The following is a 16,538-nucleotide window of genomic DNA, read 5'->3' as shown; positions in this document are numbered from 1 at the left end:
GCCCTTGATATCGTCAAACGCGGCCTGTTCCAGTGGACCCTAGTTCCAGATCGTGTCCTTTCTCGTTCGTTTCCTGAGCGGTTCCGACCTGGAGGCAAGATTCTTGATAAACCGTCCACAGTACGTAACCATGCCCAGAAAGCTCCGTACCTCAGACACAGACTCCGGAGACTGTGCCTTCTTTATGTCCTGCACCTTCTTGGGATCAGGAGGCACACCCCCCTCCTTGAACACAAAACCAAAGAACTCTATGGATGGTCAGAGGAATTCACACTTCTCCTTGTGCAGGGTGAGGCCCAAGGACTGCAGTCTCTCAAATGTCTTTGCCAGATGCCGTAGATGATCGACCGCCGTTCTCGCGAACACCAAGATGTCGTTGCTAATATTCAGAACACCCTCCAAGTCCGCTAGGGCACCCCGGATTATGTTCTGGAATACCTCGGTGGCGAGGAGACACCAAAACTAAGCCTCTTGTAATGGTAGAGCCCCCGATGTGTGGTGAAGGTGGTGATATATCTCGACTCGGGGTGGAGGACAACCTGGTGATACCCCGCCCTGAGGTCCAGTTTTGAGAAGAAACGAGCACCTTGTACCTCTGCAATGATGTCGTCTATCGTCGAGGTGAGGTGTCTTTCTCTCCTGATGGCCTTGTTTGGGAACCTCATGTCAACGCAGATCCTGACAGCGTCGGGCTGCTTGGGTTTTCGTGCCACTACTATGGGGGACACCCAGGGGGTGGGGCCCTCCACCTTCTCTATTATGTCCAGATCCACCAGGCTATCCAGCTCTTTATCCACCTGTTCTCGAAGGTGAAACGGCACCCTCCAATGCTTCAGGGCAATGGGCTGCACCGAGTCGTCAATGTGCAGTCTCACAGGTTCCCCCACCATCTGTCCAATTCCCTTGAACAGTGCTGCAAAATTCTCTAACAGGTAATTTATGTCCTCCAAGTAGATAGAATATGCAAAAGTGACAATACCAAGGGCCTCCGCTGCAGCACAGCTCAGCAACGTGTTGGTGCTCACAGGTGTCACATAGAACCGTGCTTTAATTTGCGAGCCATCATGCTCCACCTTGGCCACAAACGCACCATCCAGGGGAATAGGGTGACGACCACCAAAAGCAAAGATGCGGGCCCTTGGTGCAGCCAACTTGGGGGGTTGGTCCATAACATCATAATGTCCCCGTGCCATTACACTGACGGATGCCCCAGTGCCCACGAGGACCGGAACGGGAGATTGATTCACCTCGATTACACACCTGGGCTGTCTCCTGTTCTTACTCTTCAGGACCCCCACACTCGAGACAAAAAACACATGTTCTTCCTCGTCCTCCTCCACTTCCTCCACCTGGGCGTCCTCCTCGCTCTGATCCACCTGAGCGACGTTGGGCGGCCGACCCTGGCGGGTGAAACTTGCCAGGCCTGGGCCTCTCGGTACCAGCACAGGCGTTGCCGCCTTGCATACCCTGGAAAAATGGTCTGGCAAGCCACACCGCCCACATGTCTTTCCTGCTGCCGGGCACTCTGCTTGGTGGGGCATGTCGTATCCACACTTTATGCAAATTTCCCCTGCCCTTTCGGCCTCTCTCGGGGAACACCTCCAGGCCTTCTGACACCCCTGCCGCCGCGCCACATCGCACATACCTCCTAAGTCTTGATGGGGCGCGACCCTGCCTCCATCTTGGTTGCTCTTGCCTCTGACACCTCATGGCACCTCCCCAATTCAAGGATGCGCTGCAGCGTGATGCCTGGTTCTTGTAGCACCTGGCGCCTGAGTTTGCCTGATGAGCAAGCCTGGATGAGCATTGTCCTAATCATGTCCTCTGCATCCCCCCAGGCGCAGGCTAAGGAGAGACACCGCAGACGGCCATAGAATGAGTCCAGAGATTCATCGTCCTTCTGCTTGGCCGATAGCATCACAAAACGCTCATAGTCCGCGTTGGCAAGAGGCAAGAAGTAAGCCTGCAGGGCAGCCTTCGCCTGACCATATGATCCATCCCCAGGCGGCAGCGATTCAAAAATCTCTTGCACGGACGGTCCTGCCGAATACAGCATGGTTGCCAGCCTGGTGTCATCCTCCACCACCTGGGCCGCTCAAAAGTACATGTCCAGACGGTCCACCCACCATCTCCATCTGGGCCCTAGGCTAGATGGTGGGCCCGACACATCAAACTCGGGGATGGGCTGCAGAGCCGCCTGGGTGCGTGCCTGGGCCTTGACCGGAGGGTTCTGTGGAGCAACGGGCCCCTCCGCAGGCTGTACCAAAGGTGGAAGACCTTGAGGAGCCGCCTGAATAAGTGGAGGTTGCTGCACAAGCTGCCCCTGAGGTGGCGCACGTGGTGGGGGTGGAGGAGGCCGCTGAACTGCCGCTGCGCCACCTTGGTCCTCAGTGTCACTCATGAGTCTGAGCGCACAGGCACCCCAGCATGGAACACCGGGGCCGCAACTCAAACTCCACAGTCACTGCAGCACCTTGTGATGATGAAGAGGGTGAAATCAGCGTGGCCACCCACCTGTTGATGAAGATGCACCACCTTGATGATGAAGAGGATGAAACAGAGTGTGTCCATCATCCTGATGATGAAAGAGATGAGGATGAACTGTTCAGCCTTCAAATGTTCCAAAGATTAGAAGAGGAAAAAGTGTGTGGGTCATATAGATCCTAGGCCCAAAGCCTTCTTCCTTGCTTCCACTCAACGTAGTAAACCCAAAGAAAAGCCAAAATTGAAGATAGGCACATATTCCTGCAGGTTTGCCTTCTTGCTGTCAGGGGTTCCAAAAATTAAGCTTGGGACCGCTTCCGAACTGAAACCGGAGCCTCGTGAAGTCCCACAGCTTGTGTTCCAAAATGGCCCCCAGCCGCATGGGTAACGCACTACCCGCGGCAAAGAAACGAAGGGTTGCATCCACCTCGTTTCGGTGAAAAAATTGTATTAATATTCACCGCCGGGTCCGGGCATCGTTTCCCCCACTCGTCGCCACTGTTGAGGGTTCGTCCATGCCCCCATGCGGTCCCGTAGCCCCCAACTAACAAGGAAGACACCTCACACAGGTCCTTGCTGTTCGGGCTTCCCGGTCGCTCTGCGCGTCCGGGAAACGGCCCGTTTATTTATGCTGCACGCGGTGGCGTGCAACGTCACGCTGCCGCGTGCGTGCCCGTCATCGGGCAGCGCCACACTTGCTCTCTTAGACTTGGTGTTAGATGTCACACCAAAGAATAATATTACTTCAGAGTTATTTCCAGTGTTTGATTTCACCCTTACTCAAGCTTCAGAGTTTCAATTATTTCTTGAAAAAAGATTTGCTCTCAATATTCCAAAATACAGATTATTGCATTATCCTTAAAACATACATTGCTCTCGACACGTGTTGGACCTCATTTGTGTGGAGACCAGGGGGAATAAGATACCTCGGAATCCAGATTACCCCGACACTCAAGTGGGGTACGCAGCAAATTACCTTCCCCTCCTAGAAGGAATAAAGAAGGACTTTTGCAAATGGCACTGAGAATCTCTTTGCTAGGGAGGTTAGCTGCAGTCAAGATGGTCACGCTTCCACGTATGTTGTACCTATTCCAGGCAATCCCGCAGGCAGTACCAAGGAGATTCTTCAGGGAATTGCACTCCCTATCGAACAAATTAATATTGGAGGGGAAGCGGGCAAGGATTAACAGGCGCTTGCTGGAGGCTCCCAGGAGCGAGAGAGGGCTAGCCCTCCCAACTTTAGGCAGTATTATGAGGCAACCCAACTGCAAAATATTAGGGAATGGCTACACGAGGGCAAGGGGTAACTGTGGGTCGGGATGGACAGGACAGTGACCAAACATAACCTCAAGTTGGGGAAAAAATGTTTTTCCTGTTGTAAACTCAATAAAAAGAAGTTTAAAAAAAGAGGAATACAAACTTTGTATAGACGGATGACACTCACAGACCTTGGCAGGGGAGTAAACCAAGGCTGTGGCTTGAAGACAAATCAGACCAAGAAAATTGGGAGAGTAACCAAGTGAAGGGTGTCTGGGGCCCACACTTGGGGAAGCGCAACCCCAAACAGTAATAAAGATGATTACAAACTTTACATATACAAATGATATCCACAGACCCTGGCAGGAGAGTAAACCAAGGCTGTCGGGTGAAGAGAAATCTGAGAGAGATAGCTATGAGAACAACCAAGGGAAGGGGGCCTGGGACCCATGGTGCAGCCATACACCCCAAACAGTGATTAAGAAGAATATGAAGCTTACATGTACAAGTGACACTCAGAGACCTTGGTAGGAGAATAAACCAAGGCTGTAGGTTGAAGGGAAATCAGAGAGAGAAAACCCTGTGAACGAGAACATTTAGTATCCTACTTGGCAGGATAATGCACCAAGGAGACAGTAGTGAGAAAAGGGTCAGGTAGCCTCAACACAGCTTTGGAGAGAGAACCAGGATTTTCTTTATCATCGCAGTATCTGCAAGCTGGGACTGCCCACCAAGGGCCTGGGACCACCAGGACGGCTTGGAAAAGGTGTCCAGGCCATTCTACCTTGTTGCAGGGCCTGAGAGCCAGGCTTGTTAAGTAAATATAAATACTCATCCTGACCCCATAAGACATAGAGGCAATCTTGGATAAAGTAGAACGACTCAGGAGAAAGGGAATCGACCCCTTGAGTCTTGCAGAACGTTTGCTTGCTTTTAAACACCTTTTGGAACTTTTGTTTTTAACTAAGGCCGGGCTGCAGGTCGGCAGTCAAAGAGACATTTCCCCTTTTCACATTATGTTGAGTTTAGCTTGTGTAGGATAGGATTTAGACACAGGACGGCAAACTTTACTTGGGACATTCTGATACCGGTAGTTTGATTAGCTAGTTTTGTTGAGTTTGGGAAACCCCTCTTAGAGGTAGGGCTAGTTATGTTTCTTCCAACTCCTACTTGTTTCTGTTATTAATAAAAGTCTTTGCCAATCCACATGCTATCCTTGCGTCTGTCTGTTACACACCCTCACACAGGCCTATTCCAAGCATTACCTAAAGTTCATCTTTCAGCTATCACAGCCTATTCAAGAAGTCCTCAATCATCATCGTTTCTCTCCAACCCAGCAGTCAAAACGTTTCTCTCTCCTTAGAACCTTCCCACTGGTGCCACAACCGCTGTCAAGTTGATGACTCAAAAAACTCTATCAGCATTAATGACGGCATACTAAGAGCCCATTCACAATTGCAACATGAAGCTGGTTTCATGTTAGGTCGCGTTCCTGGTACCGATAACCTCAGTCAAGCACCTAAGTGAGTTACAAGCACTGTGAAATTCAGCCACAAGGGGCCTCAGTGCCTGCTCTACAGGTAGACATGTTGTGCATGTGGACCATAGCATCAATGGTGGTGTCATTGGCTTACATTGTGAAAAGTTTGAATTTTGCTACAGATAATGATTGTTTATTATCATAAATGGAAATATACTTATATTTTCAGAAATTGACGAGACCAGTCAATCGAAAAAAAAAAGGAATTTTTATTTAAGTGTGGCAGAGCACAAAGACATTTCAAAACTTGCCCTCTTGCTTTCTACATCTCTTAACTCTGTAAGAAAAATTGCTGGTGATGCCCTGCAAGAATTTCAGAAATTTAAAGGCCTTTGGACAGAAGATAGAGAATCAAAAGTTAAGGTATGATTATTGTTTAACTTTTCCTGAAAACTAAAGTGCATATTTTAAACATACATTTATTTTACTGTGAATGTGTCAGTCCTACATACTATTGCACTACTGTCCATTCCCATAATGAATGCAGTCATGTTACAGTTCTTGTTTTGTCTTTCTATGTTTGAGTTGATGTATTATGGCAGTGTGTAGTTTTCTCTCAGCAGTTATTATTTCATACACTTTTAATCATGTGTATGTCTTTATCACTTATTTTAAGAATCAGAAGGCTTTCACTGCTACCAGTATATGATCTTGTTTCTTTGGTAATTTAATGGAGTTTTCAGTGAATGATAGCAGATTAGTGAAACAGCATTTGGTAAGAAGAAGGCTATTCAACCATTTCAAGCCCTTCCATCAAGTTATTTCAAAAAAGGTAGCAGGCGCTCCTCTCCAGAAAGAACATGGCATGAGAATCTGTTCTGAGACGAGAGTTTGCAGCACACACTTTTTGCTCACTGTACCTTTCACAGATGGGAAATATCCATTTGCATATTAGTCTTTGTCCTGCCCACATGGCCAGTCCAGCACCGAAATGCTATGGCAATTCTTCTCTGAACAAGAGTACCAACAGCAACCCTATACACGTGTTTCAGCCTTGTTGAGCCTCATCAGTGAGGTGAAGCTGTGCCTCTGTGAGCACAGTGAGCAGGGTGTCCACATCTGGGTGACCCCAGGTAACTCAGGGTGACCAACCCCAAGATCCTTGCTGTTAGGGAGAATTCTCCAGAATGGCTAATTTCCCTTACCTACTGAGTCCGTCAGCAGCTTTGCTGGATTTCTAAGATTAATTTTTTCACCTGGTAAGAGTGTGAGCCTTTTTTCCAACTCTTACATGTGTTTTGCTGTGTCTGTTTAACATTTTCTTGTGTTCATAGACTCAGGAGCCTCACCTACTCCATAGGCATTATCTTTTTACTGTGTGTTACACAGCACCTTCAGTGCAGTGACACAGGGTTGTCTTTTTCAGACTTTCCAACTCCGACTCCATTTTCTGAGAATGACTACTGTCTCTCAGAACATGTAAAGTTGCCATTGGCTTTATTAGTCTCTTAAAACTCTTAGACCCAGTACAAACTGTCTTACATAGAGTTCTGGAAAGTGTTAATACTTATCCCTTTTTGTCTGTTTCTCTTGGAACATTGTTTCATTCCATTTACATTATGACATAGCTGGTGGCTGTGGTAACTCCCCTATTTTTCGTATTGCGGTTATTTTACATAGCCTTGGTATTGTTTTAGGCTATCTTGGTAGCCTCAAACTTAAACCTGCTGGACCATGTACGATTTTATACGGTTCGGGCTGGGTTTATTCGCCATTTCTTTTTGGAAAAGTCTTTCTCGTGTTTTCCTCTGCGCGCCAAAACCAGGTTTTGTTCTTAGTTCGCCGTCCTTTCGCGGGCTTCTGCACAGAAGTCCTCCTTAGGCGCCTGTATGTCTGAGGGGGACAGGATGTGAGGGAGGGGTTTAGGACTTCCTGCACAGGGTCTCCTTGGAGACCCATGTCGCAATCTGATATGATTGGCTGTGGTGACTGTCCCCTGCTGTGTAATTGACAGCCAGGCTGTGTGAATGGTGGAAAACTGCATAAAAAGCAGGTCTCTGGGACTGAAAAGGCAGAGTCGCCACTGGATCGAGAGAACTGAGGAGAAGCTGACAGAAGAGTACCTATACCAGGACAGAACCGCCCGGTGAAGCCTTGCTGCGGATCCGAATCTTCAACTTCAACAAAAGGGAAATTCTGCAAGGAATCTTCTCCCCTTGAGCTGGTGGGAACAACTAGTTCACCAAACTGCTCCCCAGGCCTCCCTTCTCTGGTCGAATTTGCTGTACAGAGCTACAATGAACCGGATAGCCAGAAGGAACGGACCCTGCTTGCATTTTAAGGAGTGCACCTTTTATTTGTCGCTTTGCTCTGCTGCTGGTTTCTTCCCTGGGCAGTGCAGGACCCTCCAGTCTTTCTTCTTCTTGTCAGTCCGACAGTCGCTTCAGGAACCGTGAGCCTGCAGGACCTGCCAGGAGTGTCTGCCTCAGCTACAGCATTCGTCTGCTTTAAAGGTACTGTGCTAACCCGGTGGTTCGTTTCGTACAGCCGAAATATTTCGCCAATCTGAGGGCTTGTCCTTCTCCATTCTTTAAAGTAACTTTTCGTTCAACCAACTTCGTTCTGAACTCTTGGCAAAGACTCAACCGCGAACTACTCTGAACTGTGTGGTCCTCTGCAAAGACTTTGATCCATTGACTTTGGGCCAGCTCCCTTTAATTTGATTTCCTCACTGTAGTTCCTTTTTCTAGATTGCCTTGCTTACTTACTTGTTGGTGCTGCTCAATTTCTTTCTAACTTTGTCTTCCCCTCCCATTTAAATTGATGGAGTGTCATTCTGCTCAGACTTCATTTTGAGCCTAACTTGTCCAGAATCTATTGGGTGCGTTGTAGTGTATTAGTAACGTGATTTTTCAACTACTTGATAATAGTGAAATGTTTAATAATTGATGTGTAAATAAATATATATTCTTTTACTCAGAAACCTTGAGTCAGTGTTTGTTTGAATCATAGTAATTGCTGTCCTTTGTGTAACTATTGATACTGCTCACTTTACTTTTGAGATAAGTCTGGCTGCTCAGCCATCGCTACCACTTTACTGTGTAGTACAGGCTTGTACCAAAGGTGAATTTGTACTGTAACTTGTAGTCCTATTTGTGTATGCTGTTCCCAAAGGGTTCTGCATATAATTCTGCCTAACACTGGTGTACAGCGGTGAGGATCAAGAATAGTGATTACACCTACAGTGCTGCTATTACCTTGGATCAACTAACCACAAGGCTAAACATCACTAAAAAGCAATATTAATCATGTCTGATATGGAAAACTACAGTCAGGAGACCCTCCTGAGTTACACTGTGGATTATCTGAAAAATCTGTTTAGAGAAAGGAATCTCTTTGTTAAAGGTCTGAATTGATTGAAAGGTTGTTTGAGAAACAAAGTCTTGAAGGTGAGTCTGAAATACCTGACCCCTCAGCAAATGTGGAAAATAATGAGGATGATAATGTGTCTATTATTGATGAGTTAGAGGAAGTAGCTGTGTCTCATAATGTAGGCCTCACTGCTCCCTTACCTGCTCAGCAACCTCAACCTTAGTCCACTGGACCCCTACAGGTCAGACGCTCAGTCCTGAATTCATTGCTCTAGAAAAGATGAGGCTTGAATTGGAATTTAAACATTTAAATGCTCAAACTGAACAAAAGCATCAATAACTGAAACTCAGAGAAATTGAGTTGAATCATGCCTTAGAAATGAAAATGTTGCCTATTGAAAATGCATCTCTCCCAGAGTCTTCTAGGTCTTCCAGTCCTAAGAGACCCCGAATGTCTAAAGAAATTGGGGGCATGTATGAGGTTTAGCTTGATATTTTGGATTGGTTGGCAATGTTTGAATATAACCATGGGATCCAAGACATTACAGGGAATCAGGTGCTTCCTTGGCTCTTCTCTAGGCTACCCACTGTTGCATCTGATGTTGTGATGGAGTTGGGGGAGGTGAATAGAATGGATTATGAGTGTTTGAAGCTAGCTTTAATTGCTAGGTTTGGGAAGACCCCTTCCCAGTACCTTAAGAGGTTTAGGACCCTCAAAAAGCATGATGGTGCTCCTTGGGCTACCTGGGTATGTGAATGTTTGAAAAACTTAGATGGTTAGGTTAAGGGTTACAGAGTAAGCACTTATGAAAGTATGAGAAATCTTGTATGTTGGAGTCAATTTCTGATGCCTGCTCTCCTAAGATCAGACAGCACTTGGCTGATTCTAAGGAGATAGATCCAAAGAAGTTAGCTAAGGCTGCTGACTTGTGGGTTGCCAACAGGGCTACTCACAAGGATTCTGGGGCAACTCAGAAGAAGGATAAGGGAAAGTAGCCAAAGAAAGATAACAAGGAGAATTCAAATACCTCCATTCCAAAAGAGGGCCACAAACAGCAACATAAGAGTAAACCACAATGGAAATAAAATCAGGCTAGTGCAGCATCTGGATCCAAACCAGATGGAGATCAGAAGAAACCCCCATTCATCAAAACGTTTGGGAAATGTTATGTTTGTGGATCAACTGACCATGTGAAAGGGAATCCCAGATGTAAGGGTAAACCTTCAGGGGTCCACACTTTCTCCTTAGCCTTCCCCCCAGAGGAAGAAGTACCTATGGCAAGTAGAAACATTCACCTACTGGCTGATGAACCCACGAGAGTCCCAGCTAGTGTTTCTTTAGTACCCCTGGTTGTGTGGGAACAACAAAATTTAGATGTCTCTAATTCCATCCCAGATTATACTAAAAAGTATTATAACGATAGTGTTCTTGTGAATGGCCAGGAGACTCCTGGCATCCAAGACACTGGAGCCAGCATAACTGTGGTGGATGAATCATTTTTCAAGGTGGAGGATGTTGCTAAGGCACCCAAACACCTCACCAAGTTAGCTGGAGGCCCTGTAAAAATACTTCCCCAGTTACCAGCTCTCATCCAGTGTAATGATATGACTGTCAAAATACCTGTTAGTGTGCAGCGTGAACTGCCTGGGAGAGTCGTGTTGGGTAATGACCTGAAAACTCTTGGAGTTGTGTGTGGTACACCCAGGCCTGTCTCACAGTAAAAGGAATCAGGAGCTCACTAGGCCTATCACTCCCACTCCACAGGAGTTGCTTACTGCTATTTCTGGAAAGAAAGAGGCAATGGGGAAACCCAAGACCTCAAGGAAAAAAACAGACAGCACCCCTGTGCTACCAACAAGGAAATCCGCAGGACTGTCCAAGGTCATACCTGTGACTCCTCCACGTGCTGAGACAAAGTGTGAGGTACAACCATGTGTGGTTGGTCCAGTTTCTGAAGAGTCAGATCTGGAGGAAGACACTGTTTTGGTTGGAGATCTTGACCCTGTTGACCATCCTGAGCTGCAGTCTTTACTGGCAGAAAGTGGACCCAACAGGGCAGACTTCAGCAGATGACAAAGAGAGTGTCCTACTATCGAAGGTCTTCGACAACAGGCTGCTTTTCAACTTGATGGTCAAGAAGTTGGGAAGCATAGGTTGAGCTGGGAAGATGGCCTCTTCTACAGTGAACCGACTGAGTCTATCCCTGGCACTGCAAAATAATTGTAGTGCCCCTAGCCAACAGACTCCAGTTCCTACAGTTGGCCCACGAGATACCTTTGGCTGGTCATTTGAGCTTCAAAAAGACCAAGGAAAGGCTCTCCCTATACTTCTACTGGTCTAAGATGAGTTCAGAAGTTGACAAATTCTGTAGAAGCTGTCACACTTGCCAAACCTCTGGTAAGAGTGGAGCCAAGAATGTGGCACCACTGGTGCCTCTCCCAGTGGTGGGAATGCTTTCTTTTTGAGAGGGTGGGCATCGACATTGTCAGTCCGCTTGACCCTCCCACATCTTCAGGGAACAGGTTTATCTTGGTTGTAGTGGACAATGCTACAAGATACCCAGAAGCAATACCTATGAGGGCTGTTATGGCTCAGGCTATGGCTAAGGCTCTACTTGGTATTTTTACCAGAGTAGGGTTTCCTAAGGAAGTGATATCCGACAGGGGGTCCAATTTTATGTCCCACTACATGCAAGCCATGTGGAAAAACTGTGGTGTCACTTAAAAGTTCTCTGCAGCCTGCCATCCACAGGCAAATGGACTAGTGGAGAGGTTTAATTGTACTATGAAGAGCATGATAGGTGCTTTAGAGGAACCCCTTAAAATAAAGTGGGACATTCTACTGCCATGCCTTCTCTTTGATTATAGAGAAGTTACTCAGGAGGGAGTTGGTTACAGTCCCTTTGAACTTCTCTATGGCCATCCAGTCAGAGGTCCATTGGCCCTGATAAAGGGGGGGTTGGAGAGTGCTCCTTCCCCCAGAGTGACTGACTATGTGATAGGTCTACGGAGGAGAATGTCACACATGATGGCAGAAGCTAGTGAGAGCTTAAAAGCAGGTCAGGCTCTGGTCAAACATTGGCATGACCAGAAGGCCAGCATGGTTGAGTTTACTCAAGACCATCTTGTATTAGTTGTGGTGCCAACAATGAAGAGGGCCTTGCAGGACAAATGGATAGGACCCTTCAAGGTTGTGGGCAAACCTGGAGAGGTGAACTATTTGGTGGACTTGGGCAGACCTAAGGAGGCTCCCAGAGCCTTTCACACCAACCATTTGAAGTCATATGTCTCGAGACCAGAAGTGGGAGCTTTGCATCTAGCTTCAGCTCGAGAGGAGGAGCAGAGTGAACCTCTACCTAACCTCTTCAGAGGCCAACCTTTGGATGAGAACATAGAAGGAGTCAATCTCTCTTCTCAACTGACTTCTGAACAACAGGAAGATTACAATATTCTGTTAAATCAGCTTGCCTCCATGTTTTCACTTTCACCAGGCCTGACCCCTTGGGGCCAGCATGATATTCTCACTGGTGACTACCTGTGAAAAGCAGAGGTTACCGAATGTCAGAACATGTGAGATCCCCCATCAAAGGAGAGGTCAACAAGATGCTTGATCTGAGGGTTATAGAGTCCTCTACAAGTCCATGGTCTAGTCCAGTTGTTCTAGCACCAAAGGCAGGATCCAAAGAGTTGAGATTATGTGTGGACTGTAGAGCTCTAAATGCAGTCACAAAGACTGATGCCCATCCTTTGCCAAGGACAGGTGAACTGGTGGATAGACTTAGTTCAGCCAGGTACCTCAGTACATTTGATCTAATGTCAGGCTATTGGCAAATAGCCCTGACAGACCATGCCAAGGAGAAAACTGCATTCTCAACCCCAGCAGGCCTCCACCAGTTTAGGTTATGCCTTTTGGACTAAAGAATGCACCTGCTACATTCCAAAGGATGGTCAATGAAGTTCTGAATGGGGTGGAGGACTTCTGCATGGCATACTTGGATGACATTGCAGTTTTCAGCCCTACATGGAAAGAACATGTTGATCACTTAGGATATGTTTTGCAGGTTCTTGAGCAGGCCCATCTGACCATGAAGGCAAGCAAATGTCAACTTGGTCAGACCAAAGTGGTCTACCTTGGTCATGAGGTAGGAGGAGGTGAAATAAGGCCATTGCTTAGCGAAGTACAAGCTGAACAAAACTGGGCCACCTCTACTACTCAAATCCAAGTGAGAGCCTTCCTAGGTCTCACTGGGTACTACAGGAATTTCATAGAGAACTATGGGACCATAGCTTCTCCCTTGAATGTGAACTCCTCTCCAAAACTCCCTAAAAAGGTTAGATGGAATGAGGAGGGCATTCATGCCTTTGAAAGCCTGAATAAAGCCTTTTGTCAAGCTCCAATCCTAAAAGCTCCTGATTATCACCAACCCTTCATTGTGCAGACAGATGCATCCAATACAGGTATAGGTGCAGTCCTTGGTCAACTGTATGAGAAAGGTAGGGAGCACCCCATTTGCTTCATTAGTAGGAAACTGAAGGAACCAGAAACAAGGTGGGCAACCATAGAGCGTGAATGTTTTGCCATTGTGTGGTCTTTGAAGAAGTTTAGACCATACTTGTATGGATCTACTTTTGTGTTCCAAACTGACCACCAACCCTTAAGATGGTTAATGCAAATGAAAGCAGAGAACCCAAAACTTCTAAGATGGTCAATCTGCCTGCAAGGGTTTGATTTCACCATTGAGCAAAGAGCAGGATGTCACCACCAAAATGCTGATGTCTCTCTAGGATGTTTTTAACCGACTAGAGGTAGAGATTCATCCAGGAGTGGATTAAATCCTTCTGTCCCTTATTCTGGGGGATGGGGGGAGTGGGGAGTAGTGTTAGGGAGAATTCTCCAGAATGGATCATTTCCCTTACCTACGGAGTCCCTCAGCAACTTTGCTGGATTCCTAGGATTTATTTCTTTCACCTGGTAAGAGTGTGAGCCTTTTTTCCCACTCATACATGTGTTTTGCTGTGTGTTTTTAACATTTTCTTGTGTTCATAGACTGTGGAGCCTCACCTACTCCATAGGTATCAACCTTTTACTGTGTGTTACACAGCACCTTCAGTGCGGTGACACAGGGTTGTCATTTTGACTTCCCAACTCCGACTCCATTTTCTGGGACTGACTCCTGTCTCCTAGAACATGTAAAGTTGCCATTGACTTTATTAGTCTCTTTTAAAAACTTACTGACCCAGTACAAACTATCTTAAATAGAGTTCTGGAAAGGGTTAATACTTATCCCTTTTTGTCTGTTTCTCTTGGAGCATTGTTGGCTCCCTTTTCATTAAGACTTGGCTGGTGGCAGTGGTAACTACCCTATTGTTCCTACCACGTTTATCTTAAATAGCCCTGGTATTGTTTTAGGCTAACTTGGTAGCCTCGAGCTTAAACCCGCTAGACCATATACATTTTTATACGGTTCCGGCTGGGTTTAGTCACCATTTCTTTTCGTAAAAGTCTTTCTCGTGTTTTACTGTGCGCGCCAAACCACGTTTGGTTCCTTTGGTCGCTATCCTTTCACAGGCTTGTGCACAGAAGCCCTCCTTAGGCGCCTGTATGTCTGGGGGGACAGGATGTGATGGAGGGCTTCAGGACTCCCTGCACAGGGTCTTCTTGGAGACCCATGTCGCACTCTGATCTGATTGGCTGTGGTGACTGTCCCGGCGGGACAGCCACCCTGCTGTGTGATTGAGAGCCATGCTGTGTGAATGGGGGAAAACTGCATAAAAAGCAGGTCTCTGGGGCTGGAAAGGCAAAGTCGCCACTGGAATGAGAGAACCGAAGAGGAGCTGACAGAAGAGGACCCCTACCACGACTGAACCTCCCTGTGAAGCCCTGTGAAGCCCTGCTGCAGGTCTGAATCTTCATACTCCAACGACAGGGAAGATCTGCAAGGAATCTTCTCCCCTTGAGCTGATAGGAACAACCAGTTTACCAAACTGCTCATCAGGCCTCCCTTCTCTGGTCAAATTTGCTACACAGAGCTACAGTGAACCAGATAGCCAGGAGGAACGTATCCTGCTTGCGTTTTAAGGAGCGCACCTTTTATTTGTTGCTTTGCTCTTCTGCTGGTTTCTTCTCTGGGCAGTGCAGTACCCTCCAGTCGTCCTACTTCGTGTCATTCTGACAGTCGCTTCAAGAACCGTGAGCCTGCAGGACCTGACAGCTTCAGCTACAGCCTTCTTCTCCATTTAAGGTACTGTTCAAATCCAGTTGTTTGTTTCATCCAGCCATGGTGAAAGTGTGTGAAAACTTTTGCCAATCCGAGAGCTTGTCCTTCTCCATTCTTTAAACTAACCTTTCTGCTGACTAACTTCGTCCTGAACTCTTGGCAAAGACTTAACCGCTAACTACCCTGAACTGTGTGATCTTTATCAAAGACTTGTGCTGCTCAATTTCTGTCTAACTTTGTCTTTCGCTCCCTTTTAAATTGCTGGAGTGCCATTTTGCTCACACTTCATTTTGAGCCTAACTTGTCCAGAATCTATTGAGTGCCGTGGTGTGTATTAGTAACGTGATTTTTCAACTGCTTGATAATAGTGAAATGTTTAATAACTGATGTGTAAATAAATGTATATTCTTTTACTCAGAAACCTTGATTCAGTGTTTGTTTGAATCATAGCAATGGCTGTCCTTTGTGTAACTATTGATACTGCTCACTTTACTTTTGAGATAAGTCTGGCTGCTCAGCCATCGCTACCACTTCACTTAGTAGTACAGGCTTGTACCAAAGGTGAATTTGTACTGTCACTTGTAGTCCTAATTGTGTGTGGTGTTCCCAAAGCGTACTGCATATAATTCTGCCTAACACTTGCAAATATTTCAAAAAAGTTAGCAGGCACTCCTCTCCAGAAAGAACATGGCATGATGCCCTGTTCTGAGATGAGAGTTTGCAGCACACGCTTTTTTGCTCAATGTACCTTTCACAAATGGGAAATATCCATTTGCATATTAGTCTTTGTCCCGCCCACATGGGCAGTCAAGCGCTTAAATGCTATGGCAATTCCTCTCTGAACAAGAGTACCAACAGCAACCCCATAAACGTGTTTTAGCCTTGTTGGGCCTCATCAGTGAGGTGAAGCTGTGCCTCTCTGAGCACAGTGAGCAGGGAGTCCACGTCTGGTTGCCCCCAGGTAACTCAGGGTGACCAACCCCAAGTTCCTTGCAAATATTTCAAAAAGGTATCAGGCGCTCCTTTCCAGAAAGAACATGGCATGATAACCTTTTCTGAGATGAGAGTTTGCAGAACACGCTTTTTGATCACTGTACCTTTCACAGATGGGAAATACCCATTTGCATATCAGTCTTTGTCCCGCCCACATGGGCAGTCCAGCACCGAAATGCTATGGCAATTTCTCTCTGAACAAGAGTACCAACAGCATCCCCATACACGTGTTTCAGCTTTGCTGGGCCTCATCAGTGAGGTGAAGCTGTGCCTCTCTGAGCACAGAGAGCAGGGAGTCCATGTCTGGTTGCCCCCAGGTCACTCAGGGTGACCAACCCCAAGTTCCTTGCAAACATTTTAAAAAAGGTAGCAGGCAGAAACAACATGGCATGATAACCTTTTCTGAGATGAGAGTTTGCAGCACACACTTTTTGCTCACTGTACCTTTCACAGATGGGAAATATCCATTTGCTTATCAGAATCTGTCCTGCCCACATGGGCAGTCCAGCACCAAAATGCTATGGCAATTCCTCTCTGAACAAGAGTGCCAACAGCAATCCCATACATGTGTTTCAGCCTTGTTGGGCCTCATCAGTGAGGTGAAGCTGTGCCTCTCATCATGTTAGGAGGATTCTATCAGACATCTGGGGTGTGGGTATTCTGCCAAAGCTAGGCAGACAGCCTAATTCAACTGTAGTCTAGCTAATTAAAACAAACTCTAGAAGGAGAACTGGG

General features: G+C 46.6%; 1 protein-coding gene across 1 annotated transcript in view; it reads left to right on the top strand.

Annotated features, from left to right (window-relative positions):
• The window catches only part of DNAH8 (dynein axonemal heavy chain 8), an 8,835,797-nt gene that overhangs the window by 3,570,672 nt on the left and 5,248,587 nt on the right, over positions 1-16,538 (top strand). Inside the window, exon 27 of the mRNA XM_069608756.1 lies at positions 5,451-5,644. Within this exon, the coding sequence (XP_069464857.1) occupies positions 5,451-5,644 (194 nt within the window). The remainder of the gene's footprint in view (positions 1-5,450; positions 5,645-16,538) is intronic.

Source organism: Ambystoma mexicanum, chromosome 4q (genome assembly GCF_040938575.1).
Source record: "Ambystoma mexicanum isolate Mex_15411 chromosome 4q, UKY_AmexF1_1, whole genome shotgun sequence".
Taxonomy (NCBI): domain Eukaryota; kingdom Metazoa; phylum Chordata; class Amphibia; order Caudata; family Ambystomatidae; genus Ambystoma; species Ambystoma mexicanum.
Note: the sequence above shows the minus strand (reverse complement) of the source record. Positions and strands in the feature narration are given on the sequence as shown.